General features: G+C 55.0%; 1 protein-coding gene across 3 annotated transcripts; it reads right to left on the bottom strand.

The window, feature by feature from the left end:
* Window positions 1-3,281: 3,281 nt before the first annotated feature.
* On the bottom strand, window positions 3,282-14,631 carry LOC105498074 (SH2 domain containing 2A). Of its 3 annotated transcripts, none has more exons than XM_011769887.3 (9): window positions 14,458-14,621; window positions 13,788-13,876; window positions 12,822-13,006; window positions 11,989-12,078; window positions 11,632-11,800; window positions 7,116-7,262; window positions 6,658-6,837; window positions 4,643-4,813; window positions 3,282-4,042 (listed from the first exon to the last, which is right to left on the bottom strand). In XM_011769887.3, the coding sequence occupies exons 1-8, from the start codon at window positions 14,489-14,491 to the stop codon at window positions 4,646-4,648; spliced, it is 1,062 nt and encodes a 353-aa protein (XP_011768189.2). In that variant the 5' UTR covers window positions 14,492-14,621; the 3' UTR covers window positions 3,282-4,042; window positions 4,643-4,645. The 3 variants fall into 3 exon arrangements, with proteins under 3 accessions (XP_011768189.2, XP_011768188.2, XP_011768187.2); XM_011769886.3 differs by having other exon boundaries at window positions 3,288-4,042; window positions 6,658-6,945; window positions 12,822-12,994; XM_011769885.3 differs by having other exon boundaries at window positions 3,289-4,042; window positions 6,658-6,945; window positions 14,458-14,631.
* Window positions 14,632-15,233: the final 602 nt, after the last annotated feature.

Genomic DNA, 15,233 nt, shown 5'->3' with positions numbered 1-15,233 from the left:
GGGGCCGGGGCAAAGCTGGATGTGCAGTGTCACATTGACCAGGACAGTAGAGCTGGAGAAGCTGAGGTCTGCAAGGATCAGACTTAGAACCCTCACAGAGATGATGTGGTTGTCGTAATGAGGGTGTTTTAGTGCCTCTGCAACACCACTGGCCCCTTCGGAGGGGCCCAGCCACATCCGCACTCTAGCTGGGGTGCTGAGCTCCAAGAAGCCCCAATGTAGGGAGGAGTGGTTAAAGTTCAGTGGGGCCTGGGGGAAGTGGCAAGGATGCTGGAAAACTCTGGGCTGCGTGCTCCTGTCTGCCCCTTTTTACCCCTTTCCCTCTAGGTTCAGCTTTCTTTTTCTTTTTTCTTTTTTTGAGGTGGAGTCTCTCTGTGTCGCCCAGGCTGGAGTGCAGTGGTGCAATCTCGGCTTACTGCAACCTCTGCCTTCCGGGTTCAAGTGATTCTCCTGAGTAGCTGGGATCACAGGCGCATGCCACCACGCTCGGCTAATTTTTTTGTATTTTTAGTAGAGACTGGGTTTCACCATATTGGCCAGGCTGGTCTCGAATTCCTGACCTCAGGTGATCCACCTGCCTCGGCCTCTCAAAAGTGTTGGGATTATACGCATGAGCCACCACGCCCAGCGCACCCGGCCTAAGTTTAGCTTTCTTTCAGGTGAGGACTCAGTGATGACCAGCCCCACCCCTCCCTGAGTGGGTTCATGGGATGTGATGTTAGCTCTTCAGTCCCCTTGAGAAACCCCTGAGCCAGTTACAGATCACCTTACTGAGACTGTGCTGCATTAGTTGAGGGAGCAGATAGGAAGAAAGGGGCAGCTCAGGGGAGGCTGGAGCAGGAAAGAGCCATCAGGGTAAGGCATGGAACTGAAGGGGCAGGGGCTGGAGGACAAAGCTGGACCCTGTAGTGGGAGCCGTGCTCTCTGTTCACAGCAAGGTCTTCCATGTGCTATGACAGGGTGAGAGGTTGCCCTTTCACAGATATAACAGTGGGCTCAGCCAGAGAGGCTCTACCTGGAGGAGGCAGGAGGAGGGATGGAATGACCATGGGAAGACTGTGGTGAGAAATGCCCTCCCCCTCTTGGCATGTGGAGTCTCGCTCAGCATAATCGCCCCAGTTCACTTTTCCTGTACAAGTTACTCAACTTCTCCCTCCTGAGGTCTCACTGCAGCCCTAGGCCTCAGCTTGGAGGAGTAAAGTCAGCGGGATCGTGCAGGGGTGCCCCTCGTGAAGGGGAGGGAGGTTCCACCACCTTGGTCTTCAGGGCTGGGCCTCCAGCTGTGGCCCTCAGCAGGACTGGGACCTTATCCTTTAGCCTAGGAGGGGCCCCGTGGTATTAAGAGGAACCCTGGGTTGGGATGACAAGATCTGGGCCCTGGGCCTTACTGCCTTTGGCTCCCTGTCACCTCCCCTCTCTAGACCTCAGTTTCCTCTTTAGTTGAGCCAAAAACTCTGTCATTAAGGGTCTCTGAAGTCCCTTCTAGACCCAGCAGTACTGCTTTTCAAAGCCCTTCACTTGCATGGTCTCATGTGTGTGCAATGAGGCATTATCTCCAGCATAAAGAATGGAGGGAGCAGTGGCACAGAAAAAGGGTTCCCCTGCTGAAGGTTGCACAACTAGTTAGCACAGCGCCACAACAGACCCAGGGCTCTTGATGCCATAGGTTCATCTGAGCTCCACCACCCCTTTGGTGTGTCCACTGCGTGCTCTGTGGAGTCACAGAAGGAAGAAGAGGGTCCCTAGGTCCTGCTCTGCCCCTGGCTTTGCTCCTGCCCCTGTTCTGCCCCAGGCTTTCTCCTCTAGAAACACCAAGTGGGTCACTAGGCATTTCTGGCCCCCTCCCCACACCTGCCCATTCTGTTACACCCCAAAGTCTGGGGAAATGTATTTTCTGACTTTCTGATTTCTGTCTCTTGCTGTACAATAAATACGCCACTCTTTTCTGCTTCCTCCCCTGCCCCAAGGAATCAGCCACGAGGTAACTGACTCCATGCTTCTAATCTGAGACCTTTCTGGCACTTTCAGCCTCCTCTCTGATTTCAGCAAAGTCCTCTGCTCCTCCCTCCCTGCCCCTCTGCCTCTCTCCCCACCTCTCCTCTTGCTCAGGAGGGCATTTAGATCTGAGGTCTAAACAAAGGGAAGGGAAGTGGTACCCCAACTCTGTTGACTCAGCAACCATATTTCTCCTTAAGCCGATTAGCACTGGAGTGGAAAGGAGGGGAATTGGCCAGTCACTGGAGCTGGCACCTGGGCCAGGCTGGGGGTGGTGCGGTGGTGGCAGTGCCCAGGCCTAGGGACTGTGGCTTAAGGAAATGGTCTGGAAGATTCCTGTGCCTCAGGTAGGTACAGGGGCCCTGACAGGTGCTGATTGCCTGGACTAGACTCTTATAGGAATGAATGTGAAAAGAACAGGCTGCACAGATGGGACCACAGGAGTCCCCAGGCCTGGGCAGCTCTGGAGGGGCCGTCTCTGCTCTGAGCCCTGAGGATGATCCAGGGGCAGACACTGCCCTGCCTTAGAAAGCCCCCTGTCTGGCTGGGCATGGTGGCTCACGCCTTTAATCCCAGCATTTTGGGAGGCTGTGACAGGAATATAGCTTGAGGCCAGGGGTTTGAGACCAGCTCTGGCAACACAGTGAGACCCTCTCTATATAATTTTTATTTATTTATTTATATATTTATTTATTTATTTTTATTTTTCCCCCAAGACGGAGTGTTTCTCTGTCACCCAGGCTGGAGTACAGTGGTGTGATCTTGGCTCACTGCAACCTCTGCCTCCCAGGTTCAAGCAATTCTCCTGCCTCAGCCTCCTGAGTAGCTGGGATGACAGGCATGTGCCATCACGCCTGACTGACTTTTGTATTTTTAGTAGAGATGGATGGGGTTTCACCAAATTGGCCAGGCTGGTCTCAAACTCCTGACCCTCAGGTGATCTGCCCACCTCGGCCTCCCAAAGTGCTGAGATTACAGGCGTGAGCCACCACGCCCAGCCGGGCATGGTGGTGGGCACCTGTAGTCCCAGCAACTTGGGAGGCTAAGGCAGGAGGATCCCTTGAGCCCAGGAGTTCAAGGCTGCAGTGAGCTATTATCATGCCACTATACTCCAGCCTGGGCGACAGAGCAAGACCCTGTCTTAAAAAAAAAAAAAAAGGAAGTCCCCAGTCTGAGACAAAAGTAAGGCCCAGGGCATACGCCAGAGCCCCAGAGCTTTGCATGGGAACAGGAGGCTGGCTCTGAAGTGGTTCTGGGCAGAGAAGGGAGAAGCAAGAGGGATATGGGAGAGAATGGGGTCCTGATTGAGGCAAAGGGCCTAAGCCCAAGAGGCTAGGAAGATGAGAGGCCTGGAGCCAGTTCCAAGGGGGTTCCTGTCCTCTTAAGGGGCTCACACACACATCTTCCTCCTCACCAGTTCTGTACTTGGCAGGGGTGTTGCAGAAGAGGTGAAGGGGCTGTCCTTCAACTGCTCAGCTCTCTACCCCTCTTTCTTTATGCCTCAAGTGGTGCAGCCACCCCTATGTCCCTGCCTGCCTACTCAACCCATCCCAGCCAGAGAAGGAATACTTTGCAGAGGTCTTGTGTCCCTGGCCTTGGTGTCTGTCAATCCTCAAGCCCTTCCACCCTCACTGCAGTGGCAGTTCAACCCCTTGCCTTCCACAGTATGAGAGAGAGAGAGTCAGAGACAGAGACAGAAGGAGCCTGGAGGACTTGAATCCCTGTAGGGGAAGGCAGTTGGTGATGATTTATTAGCCAGACAAGAATCAACAAACAAGTTCTAACATCTGTTCTCACCAAACCATTCCTCAGACAACAGCAGCATTGGACCAGGGCCCAGACTCAAAGGCTCAGAGGGCCAAGGAAATTAGACTCCAGGAGGAGAAACCAGGACAGTGAGAGCCAGCAGGGCCCTCCTCGCACACTTCTTTGCTGTCTTAGATCATCAAGGACTGAGCCATTGGATTCTTGGGATCTCTTAGGAGGGAGCAGGCTCCACATTTGCTTCTCTGACCTCCAGGCTTCTTTGTTGGGGGTCAGGCCGGACCTGTCGGGGGACAGAGTTAAGCCAGGATCCACAGGAGGGGACCCAGCAAGCACCCAGGCCTCCATGCAGTAGAACTCTGGAAAGTGGCCAGACTTCCTGTTTGAGGAAATCTCTGATGTTTCCTATGGACTGGAGTTTGTGGATGTGTGGTAAGGAACAGAGTACTAAACGGGGAATCAGGAAGCCTGGGTTCTAGTCCTTGACTTTGGCCAAGTCACTGTGCCTCTCAGGCTATGTTTTCTTTTCTGCATAGTGAGGGAGTTGAATTTGATCAGTAAGGACAAATGTAATGCTGCTCATCCTCCCGCCCTTACCCATGGCAGACATCACTAATCAATCATGTGATTTTTTCTGCTGAGTTCAGATATAACCTTAACATCCTTTCCAATGCAGCACTCTAGGCAGCCACGACCAATGGATTGGAGTTGGCATGCAAGATGACACCTCTTTGCCATCCTTGCAATTGATGATAGCTGAGGTCCTTTCCAGCTTTGATCAACTATGGTTTATTCCATCCACATTTCCTGAGAAGGGTGCCAGGTGTGTGTGAGGGTCTCTGGACCTTATACTCCAAGTTATCCTCACCAAGCTCAGACTTACCGCCTACTGAGGAGGCCCAAGGGGGAGCCATGCCTGTCCTCTGTCCTGAAGCACCTGTCTAGAAAGATTGTGGGGGAGGGTGTGTCTCCAGGCGGGTGGGGGCTGGTGGGGCAGGGGAGGGCCTTGCCCAATCACAGAGTTCTCAGAATGCAGCTGGGAGCCACCTGTATTCTGCAGAGAGAAGGACAGTTCTAGGTCACACCCTCTACCCTCTGCCTCCTAGGTGAACCTGCAGTCTCAAGACATCTGATCTGAACAGACTTTGGCTTCCAGAGAGGGTGTATAAACTCCTGTCATTCATTAATTCAACAAACATCTCCTGAGCACCTGCTCTGTGCCAGGCACTGGGCTGGGTGCTTTGGAAACAGATGGGTAAGTCCCAGCCCTCCCTTCAGGGAGCTCACACTCTAAACTAGGGAAGGGACAGAGAGAAGGAGATGGGAAGAGATGGGTGTCTCATGTGATCAATGTCGTGGCAGGTGTGTGTAAGGCACAGGGGGTGGCCTCTGTGGCCTCTGAGAAGGGAAAGCTGGTCTTGAAGGATGATTAGAAAGTTGCCAGGCAGCGGGAGGATGAGCTTGCAGAAAGTCGCTATAGGCAGAGATACTGGTGGGTGCAAACCCCAGGAGGCTTGAAACCACTTGGTTTAGAGAAATATGAATCATTCTAGGAGAATGGGAGCGGCTGGTGGTAACGCTAAGGAGGTGAGACCCCCCTCACCCAAGTCTAGAGTGCATCACGGGCCAGGCAGCTGCTTCAGCAAGACCATTCTGGCTTTTTTGGTGCAGAGTGGATCAGAAGTGGCAAGTATGGTGGTTAGGAAACCAGTTAAGAAGCTCTTGGGAGCCAGGCGAGGTGGCTCGAGCCTGTAATCTCAGCTGAGGTGGGAGGATCACTTGCACCCAGGAGTTCAAGTTTGCAGTGAGCTATGATTGTGCCACTACACTCCAGCCTGGGTGACAAAGCCAGACCCCAATGATGGAGGCTGGAGCTGGGGAAAGGAAAAATATACTTAGGAAGAGATCCAGCATGAATGAGTGGCTTACCGGGGGAGTGAAGAAGGAGCAGTGCTGAGGGAGCCCTGGGATTCTGACTTGGCTAGCTGGGTGGCTAGAGACTTAGCAGTCAGGACAGGAAACATGGGACCGAGCTGTTTGGAGGGCAAGGGTGAGAGTGGTGTTGGCTGTGTTGAGTTTGAAGGGCTGAGGGATGCTGAGGGGAACTGACCAGAAGCTTGGAGAGAAGTTTGGATGGAGATATGGACGGGTGACGTCAGCTCTAGGACAGCAGGCGTTGGCAGGGGTGTGGGTGAGGACAAGCAGGCTCAGGCTGAGCAGGGAGCCTGGGGCACCAGCAGGGAGGGAGGGTGGGGAAGGGTCTGAGGAGAGAGGCTGGGGAAGGGCTTTGGGAGGGCCGCAGAGACCAAGGGAGAGGGTGGGATGGCTGCTGGGGCTAACCCATGGCATGAGGCACTGACTTGAAGGGTAGGCAAGCAGACTTAGGTCTGGGGAGAAGGAAGAGGGAGACAGGGAGTACACAGAAGGAGCTGGGAGAAGAGAGTCCCCCTCCTCTGAATAAGGGACCCCAAGTGCTCTTTTTCTCCAGGACAGCAGGGCCGTGAAGGCCAAGGGAGAGAGCCAGAGAGGCACGGGGCGGGGTCAGCCCCAGGTGTGTCCGAAGAGGGCCTGCAGGACAAGATGGACACAGATCAAAAAAGCCTCGATGGGGGAGGTGAAGGGGCACCCTGCCTGGGGGCCTCTGTTTTCTCTGTGAGGTAGGAGGGCATGGGGGTTTGACAAAGATGAGGTCTGAGTGACTCTGGGGAGAAGAGGGGGCAGTCTCTGGGCCTGGAGAAGGGAGGCTGGCACCTGGATCATTCTGTCCTTCCCACATCACCTCACACCTCTGCCCCTTACCCTGCCCCAGGCATCCACTCTGAACACCTTCACCTTCCCCCATCTACCTGCAGGGAGACCTTCTCGACCCCACCTTTCCCTGCACCTTTCCCAGTTTACCTGGCCTCCTGGGACAGGCCTGGACTGGCTCTTCCGTAGGACAGGGTGCCCAAGGGTGGCAGGTGGGCCCTCATCTTCCACCTCCACATAGATGTTGCTGGGGGCTTCCCCGGGGCTGCCCCGGCCCATGGCGTAGAAGGCTATGGGTTCATCAGGCTCGTTGTAGATAGGATTGGAGGGCTTGGGGGGTGGGGCCGGGAGGCGTCGTGAAACAGGGCTCGTGTAAACTTCTGGGGGCAGCTGAGGTTTGGCAGGGATGGGAGGCTTGGGCCTGAGTGGCTGGGAGGGCTGGGAGAGAAGGTGAGGCCAGGGAGGAGTGGGGTGAGGGAGGCAGGGTTAAAGCCCCATCATAAGTCCCAGCCTGAGCCTCTGCCCCCGCTAGGCCCCTCCTCCTCCCCGCTGCCTGCACCCCCTCGCAGGCCTGTCCTCCAGCTCCCTCAGCCCCTCCAACCCAATACCTCCTTCTCCCCGGCCGCTTCTTTCTGCATTGGGACTGTGGCTTGCCCCTGCTTGATGATTGGGCTGTATTCGGGGTTTGGGTCCTGGCTTTTGCTTCCAGAGTTTGATTCTTCGGTCCTCAGGGGAAGTCCTGCAGGCTCAGGAGTCTGCTGGGAAAGAAGGAGGTCTGAGGGACTTGGTGGAGCATTGGGGAGGGGGAGGTGATCAGGAGGACAAAATAATCCAGTCTAAGTGGAGGATGGGAGAAGGGGGAGGGGCACAGAAATTTGGCCTGGGCTGGGTTCCCTGGATGAGGAAGAGGGGGTGGCGACGGTGAGGAGACCCAGGGTCGGATGGAGGCGGTGGTAAGCTCTGGTCACAGGCCATATCTAGCATTAAAGTTTTTCTTTTTTTCAGATAGAGTCTCGCTCTGTTGCCCAGGCTGAAGTGTAGTGGTGCAGTCTCAGCTCGCTGAAGCCTTGATCTCCTGGGCTCAAGCTATCCTCTTGCCTCAGCCTCCCAAGTAGCTGGGACTACAGGCATGCACCACCACCCTGGCTAACTGTGTTTTCATTTTCTGTAGAGATGGGGTCTCAGTATATTGCCCAGGCTTGGTCTTGAACTCCTGGGCTCAAATGATCCTCCCACCTCAGCCTTCCTGAGTTTTAGGATTACAGGTGTGAGCCACCACACTTGGCTGCATTAAACTTAATTTCATCTGGATCACAGGGCAAGGCCAGATTCCATTTGTGCCTGTGGTTGTGAAGATGCAACATGGCTTTACACATCTTTAGCTGAAAAATTATTGGCATGGGGACCAATCTCCATGACAGCTGTGCTTGTGTTTATTTCTGTACCACTGGTTAATTTATGGAGATATAAGCTGAAGGTTTTTTGTTTGTTTTTGTTTTTAAGACCAAGTCTCGGCCGGGTGCGGTGGCTCAAGCCTGTAATCCCAGCACTTTGGGAGGCCGAGATGGGCGGATCACGAGGTCAGGAGATCGAGACCATCCTGGCTAACACGGTGAAACCCCGTCTCTACTAAGAAATACAAAAAATAGCCGGGCGAGGTGGCAGCGCCTGTAGTCCCAGCTACTCGGGAGGCTGAGGCCGGAGAATGGCGTGAACTCGGGAGGCGGAGCTTGCAGTGAGCTGAGATCCGGCCACTGCACTCCAGCCTGGGCTACAGAGCGAGACTCCGTCTCAAAAAAAAAAAAAAAAAAAAAAAAACCACCAAGTCTCATTCTGTCATCCAGGCTGGAGTGCAGTGGCACAATCTCGGCTCACTGCAACCTCCGCCTCCTGGGTTCCAGAGATTCTCCTGCCTCAGCCTCCCAAGTAGCTGGGATTACAGCCACCCACCACCACACCCAGCTAATGTTTGTATTTTTCAGTAGAGATGGGGTTTTGTCATGTTGGCCAGACTGGTCTCGAACTCCTGACCTCAGGTGATCCTCCACCTTGGGCTCCCAAAGTGCTGGGATTACAGATGTGAGCCACTGCACCTGGCCATAAGCTAAAATTTTTAAGGGCAGAGACCACCTCAGGAGAGAGGAGCCCCATGTGGGATGGTTCCATCTCACAGACGGTGGGTTTTTAGTTCAGTATTAGCCCTTGGTCCATGAATGCTGTCCCCATGCCTGCTGCCAGTGTAGGCTAAGGTCACAGGGCTTTTCTTGTGCTCCTGCAATCCACCAAGTGCACGTCTCCATCGGGAGGTGTACTGCAGGTGTACTATGGAATCCAAAGAATTCCTTTTCCTGCCCTAACCCCCTCCTCTCTCAGCATCTCCTTCCTGAATAAAAAGTAGCACCTCCACCCTGTTTCTGAAACAGCACCTTAGGAGTCAGCCTTGATGCCTCCACCTCCTCCCTCTCGACATGAAATAAAACACAAGTCCTGCTCCTTCTGCTGTCTAAATATTGTTCACATCTGTGTACTTTTCTGCATGCACACGGCCAGCACCCTAGTTGAGGCCTCCTGACTCCTCCCCCTGCATCGTCTTGCCCTTCCAACCCACTCTCCAGTCTTCGAGCAGAGCAATCTTACAGAAACTCCCCTAGCAATCCTTGGGTGGTTACCCATTGCCCCAGGATAAGTCAGAATCCGAGAGCTTGAGTGACAAGACTCTGTGTGACCTCAGACTTCTACACTTCTGCCTTCAGCCTTCTCAGGTCAGGCTGGCTCCTCCTCACCCCCAGACTTCCCCATGCTCTATGAATCTCAGGTCTCTGCCTGTTCCTCACAAAAGAGGCAGTGACCACAGTCACTGTCCCCACTTGTTTTAACTGACCCAAATCAAGTTCTGTGAAACTCCTCATCTAGGTCACCAGTGACCTCCTCTCTGTCAAACCCAGTGTCAATTGCACCCTCTGCCCTCACCCACCTTCACTCACTTTCTTCACTTGGCTTCCAGAGCATCACACTCTGGCTTTTCTCCTCTCTTTCTGAGTGCTCTGCTCAATTTTCTTTGTCAGTTCACCCTCATTTCTGCAACCTCTAAATGCTGGAGACTTGGGCTTCATTTCCTTCCTACCTACACTGACTTTTGAGTGAGATTTCACCCCTCCTAAAGGTTTTAGAGTCCCTCTGAGTGCTGGTGACTCTCAATATTTGTCTGCAGCCCATCCCTTTGTCCCAGTCCCGACTCTGAATTCCAGCTGCCTACTTGACATCTCCATGCTGAGCTGCATGTGTAGAAAAACAGAACTCTTGACCCTGCCCCCCTGCCCAGACATGTTCCTCCTAGAACTTTCCTCGTCTCAGTCAATGACAAGTCCATCTTTTCACACTCCTCATCCAATCCTGCAAAAACCCAGCAGCTCCACCTTCTAAGGAGACCCAGCCTCCGCCCTCCTCACGCCTCCTGGAGGCAGCCACCTCTGCTACCCTGACCCAGGCTGCCATCATTTCATGTGAAATATTGCCTCTCCCGAAACTTGCCAGGCCATGTCACCCCTCAGCTTGTAACTCTCCAGTGCCATCTCATCTCGCTCAGAATAAAACTCCAAATGCATACAAGAGTCTACAGGGCCCCCCTCCCTCACCCCTCTGATCTCATCTCCTACTTCTCTATCCTTCAGTCACTGGATCCACCCATGCTAGCTTCCTCTCTGCTCCCATCATTCCTCAGACACAGCAAGTCTCCTCCTTCCTCAGGGCCTTTGCACCTGCTGTGCCCGCTGCCGAGAATGCTTTTCCTCCAGTTGTCTGCATGGCTCTTCTATTTCATACAGGCCTCTATTCAGATGTCCACTTACCAGAGTGACCTTCCCTGACACCCTGTGTAGAACAGCCCCAACCCTGTCACTCTTCAACAATATTTCACATGAAATGATGGCAGCCTGGGCCAGGGTAGCAGAGGTGGGTGCCTCCAGGAGGCATGAGGGCTGGAGGCTGGGTCTGCCTAGAAGGTGGAGCTGCTGGTGGAGCTGTTTGGTTTTCTTGTCAGTGTGTACTTATCATTACTAGACAGACTCTGTCTTCTTTGCTTGTTTTCTGTATTACTCACTTGTCTGCCTCCTCCTTCTAGAATGGAAGCTCTTGAAGGCAGAGATATTCCAGTCCTTTAAGTTCACTGCTATTTTTCCAGTGCCCAGAAGGTTGCGTGGCACCCAGTGGTCCCTCAGCACTGCCTGAACTTGTGCACCACTGCCTGCTAGGCTAAACGGTACCCTGTATTTCCTTCTGAATCACATTCTCCACACTGGATTTCTATTACTTGTCCATTTTTACTGCTGGAAAGTAGGCTTTGTGAGTTTGAGACCCATCTGTCTGTCTTGTTCATGGGTCTATTCTCAGGGCCTGCCAGCAGTTGGTAGGCCCTAAGTACTCCGTAAATATCTCTTATATTAAAAACAAATGACTTCTAGGCTGGGCGCAGTGGCTCATGCCTGTAATCCCAGCTACTCAGGGGTCCCATTCAGGAGACCCCTGCATCCTCCCCTGGCCTCATCCTGGAAGGGCAGTCTGCAGGGGCTGCTACTGCAGCAACAGGGATGGGAAAGTAGTTGGACTTCCAGATTTCAGAAGTCAAAACTGAAAATACCAGATGGAAAATACCAGCATTCGAAGCCTTAGGGACAGAAGGATAATGGGGCCTGGAGAGGGGAAGCTGACTCAGGAGGCTGAGGCGGGAGAATCACTTGAACCCGGGAGGTGGAGTTTGCAGGGAGAAAAGATCGCGCCACTGCACTCTAGCCTGCGAGACAGATCGACACTCTGTCTAAAACAAAACGAAACAAAACAAAAAACCCCAAATGACTCTGTGTGCCCCTGGTCTCTCCTTGCCCCTCTGTCTCCGTGTGGCTGGGCTTGTCTCTTAAGGAGGGACCCCCCAGCACTCATATTTCTCGAAGGGCCTGCCACCCTCTCACGAAGATGAAGATGCCTGGATAAGGGAGGCATGCCCGGGTGGTGTTTTGGGATGAGAAAGTGCCTGGTGCCGCGTCTTGCGCCTGGGCTCTGAGTCGGGGGGCGGGGAGGGGGCGCTGGCCTGAGACCCTGGGCTCTCTGGTCAGGGCCCGGGGCGCGTACCTGGCGGGCGAGCGGCTCGGTGAGCGTCTCCCCGTAGGGGCTGAGCGGGTGCGCCGTGTAGTGCCGCAGCAGGTCCTGCAGCCGTTCGTGGGCGCTGTCCTCGCCCAGCACCACGTGGCGCCCGTCCCCGAGCTGGGCCAGCAGGAAGTGGCGGCAGCAAGTCCGGCTCCTGGAGGGCGCCGTTAGGGATCAGACTATCTCCCACTCCTCGGCCAGGGCCACCAGCGCGAGGCGCGACCCCCACTTTCAGCAGCCCGGGAACTGAGCTAAAACCTCGGCTCCTCCTGGGATCAGACCCAAGCCCCGCCCCTCCCGAGCCCCGCCTTCGGTCGCCCGGCGCGGGGCCTCGCCCCTCACCTGTAAGTCAGCACGAAGGTCACCGCGCTCTCGCTGAACCGCACCAAGTAGCATCCCTGAGGCTTGGGCTCCAGCAGCCTCTCTGCCTCCCTGTGGGTGACGGAGAGAGGGGGCCGAAACCTGCTCTGACACTTCCAGCCTCGCCTCTGTCTCCCCAGCTCTCACGAGGAACCCTTACCCCCAAGCAAGCATGCTGGAGTGGCTAGAGAAAGGCTAGGGTTGAGATGGGGAGAGAGAGCATGTGGGAGCTGTTCTCCCGCTGCAGGGACTAGGGGTGGACAGGGGCCAGGGGTCCCATTCAGGAGACCCCCCGCTTCCTCCCCTGGCCTCATCCTGGAAGGGCAGCCTGTAGGGGCTGCTACTGCAGCAACAGAGATGGGAAAGTAGTTGGACTTCCAGATTTCCGAAGTCAAAACTGAACTGAGGAGGTGAACAAAGAGATAGGGAGAAATGAGGCTGAGAAATGGAGGAGGGAGGATCTGCAAGGGTGGAAGAAAAGAGGCCTGGGAGATAAAGATGGAGTAAGCCTGGAGGAAGAGAGAGGTGGAAAATACCAGCATTTGAGGCCTTAGGGACAGGAGGATAATGGGGCCTAGAGAGAGGAAGCTGAGGCACAGAGAGGCCTGGACTGGAGCCTCTCCAATGATCTCCCCTGGAGAGATGCCTCAGTGAAAGGCCTAGAAAACTCTGGGAGTGGGAGCCTGGAGTGGGCACCTCCATCTGCTCCAGACTGGTAGAAGTGGGAGCCTTCATCTATTCCTGGCAGGTGGCAGGACCCAGACCCAGGACTTGCCCTGCCCCTGTCTGGGCCAATTTCCTCCTCCATGACTCACCTCCGGGTGATGAAGCCATGGAACCAGGCAGGGGCTGCCCCATGCTGCAGGAGCCAGTGGGCCTGGGTCTTCTGGAACCAAGCCCGGGTCTCCGCCTGCAGGGACAGGCTTCCTTCTCCAGGCACCTCCTCTGCCCTCTCAGCATTCCCTGGGATGGAGGCAGCCTCCAGGGCCTGGGGAGATGCCTGGATCAGGGAAGAGTTCAAGGAGGGGGAAGCAGCATGATGGGTGGGCCTTCTCCTGACTTTGATCCACCTGCCACCTTCTTTTCCTCATACCCAGCCTCTCCTGTCTATTTTAGGGTACAATTGCCCAGAAAGTCCTTCCTAAAGTCTAACTTAAATCCCTTCTTCAGCTCCAGCTGTTCTGGCTTCCAGAGACTCTCCTTCCTCTGCCCTCTGGGTCCTGAGGGCTTTTAATCCAGCAGCAGTGAGCTGTCACACTGTGCTCCAGGAGGGACGGGAAAGGCAGCACAGCCTTCCAGATGGATAGAGTCATTCCCTGGCCTGGAGGATGAAGGAACATGATGCCGGAAGTCACGCTAAAGGCCAGAATGAGGGAGGGCTTACTCCACAATATGAGGGACTGAGCTAGTTCACAGAGAAAATTCTTGAGTGGGCGGGAGGGAAGGGCTGAGACGTGGAATGCACCGGGTGAATGAAGGTCACTGACACAGAGGGCAGATGCCTGCTTCTGGGACTCAATGCGCTGCATCCTGGTCACCTGCGGACTCTGCCTGAGCTTCCGGAGGGCCTAGGAGCAGCACGGGAGTGAGTGGGCAACTCAGTGCATGAAGGAGGTACTCCCCATTTTCGTTCTCTCCCTCTGTGCCCCAGCCCGTTGGCAGACCCGGATCATTCCTGCCTTCTCTCGGGGTGGCCTTTGTCCATCTGCAAATCCTTCCCCATGGGAGGGTGGGAGAGATGAGGGAGCTGCACCCCGCTGCCGCCCCAGGTTTCTACCCACCGCAGTGTAGCCCAGGTTCCGGCAGCTCCTGTGGGTCATGTCCGTGATCTGGAAGGTGCTGAAGGTTGGGATGGGGGCTTCGTGACTCCCTGTGAGCACAAAGAGGGCTGTCGGGGTTTCTCAGAGTGGGACTGTGTCTATCTCTGCCTCCCACCCCTCCTCCCAGGTTCAGGGATCTGTAGGGCTGGGACAGTCTTAATGACAGGAAAAACGCAGAAGGGCAGCAGGGGAGTTTCTCAGGCATGAGGATAAGTAGCCAAGGGGGCGTGAGGGGGGCTAATGCTGCCAGAGGAGGTTGTCAGGGACACCAGGTGCCTAGAAGGAGAAGATGGGAGCCAGGCTGGCCTTCGGATGGCCAGGGAGGCAGATCACTTCAGGGCAGGCCCTTCTTCTGGTCCAGGATCTTCTGCCTCCTCCTCCCTTCATCCTCCTGCTCCCTCCTCTCTCCTCTCTGAGAAGCGCTCAAAAAACCCTGTCACCTTTATCCTCAGGGATGAGTGGGCACGGAGCCCCAGGCGGGGTTGTGGTCGCCCTGCCTCTCAGCCTTGCCAGCTCTGGCTTAGAGTGGGGCCCCTCATCCCTGAAGGGGGAGCTCAAGCCCAGGAGGGAGGGCAGGGGGATGGGGGTCTTGGTGCCCCCTCCCACCCATATCCTTCAACTTCACACTTACCTTGGGGACATATCTGGGCCAGGGGGAACTCCATGGGGGCAGCCTGACAAGGGATCCCAGAGCAGGGTGTGTGTATGTGCTCTGGAAAGGTGTGCACACTCAGCAACTCTTCATCTCTCCTTTCACCCTGGCCCCAGGGGCAGGAAATGTCGCCTTACCCACAGCCTTAGTTCTGGCAGAGGACCCACGTCATGGAAAGCCTTAAGACGATTGTCCCACCCCCGGAAGCCACGCAGCTGTAGATAGCGGTGGTATAGCGGTGGGGGGTATCTGTGTCACTCTGTGTTTAGGTGTTAGGAAGTCCTTACTGCTACCTGACCTTCATCCCTCCAGATTCTTTCTCTGCTCCCTCACCCCAAACTAGAACTTCCCTTTCTCTCTCTCTCATCTCTCTTGACTTCTATTTCTTTCTCTCTGGAAAATCTCCCACTCTGCCTCTTGGCCTATTCTGAGCAGTGGGAATGGGGATGTCAGCCTCAAGGATAAGCCACACAAGGTGCTTATGGGTCATGCTTTGAGGAGACATGAGGAAGGGAGGGGGCAGGGCTGCAACAGGAAGGATGTGGGTTAGACTTCTGGAAGGACTTTTTGAGGACATATGAAATCTATGAGTCGCCGGGCGCGGTGGCTCACGCCTGTAATCCTAGCACTTTGGGAGGCCGAGGCGGGCGGATCACAAGGTCAGGAGATCGAGACCACGGTGAAACCCCGTCTCTACTAAAAAAATACAAAAAAAATTAGCCGGGCGTGGTAGTGGGCGCCTGTAGTCCCAGCTA

This window comes from Macaca nemestrina, chromosome 1, assembly GCF_043159975.1.
Source record: "Macaca nemestrina isolate mMacNem1 chromosome 1, mMacNem.hap1, whole genome shotgun sequence".
Lineage (NCBI taxonomy): Eukaryota > Metazoa > Chordata > Mammalia > Primates > Cercopithecidae > Macaca > Macaca nemestrina.
Note: the sequence above shows the minus strand (reverse complement) of the source record. Positions and strands in the feature narration are given on the sequence as shown.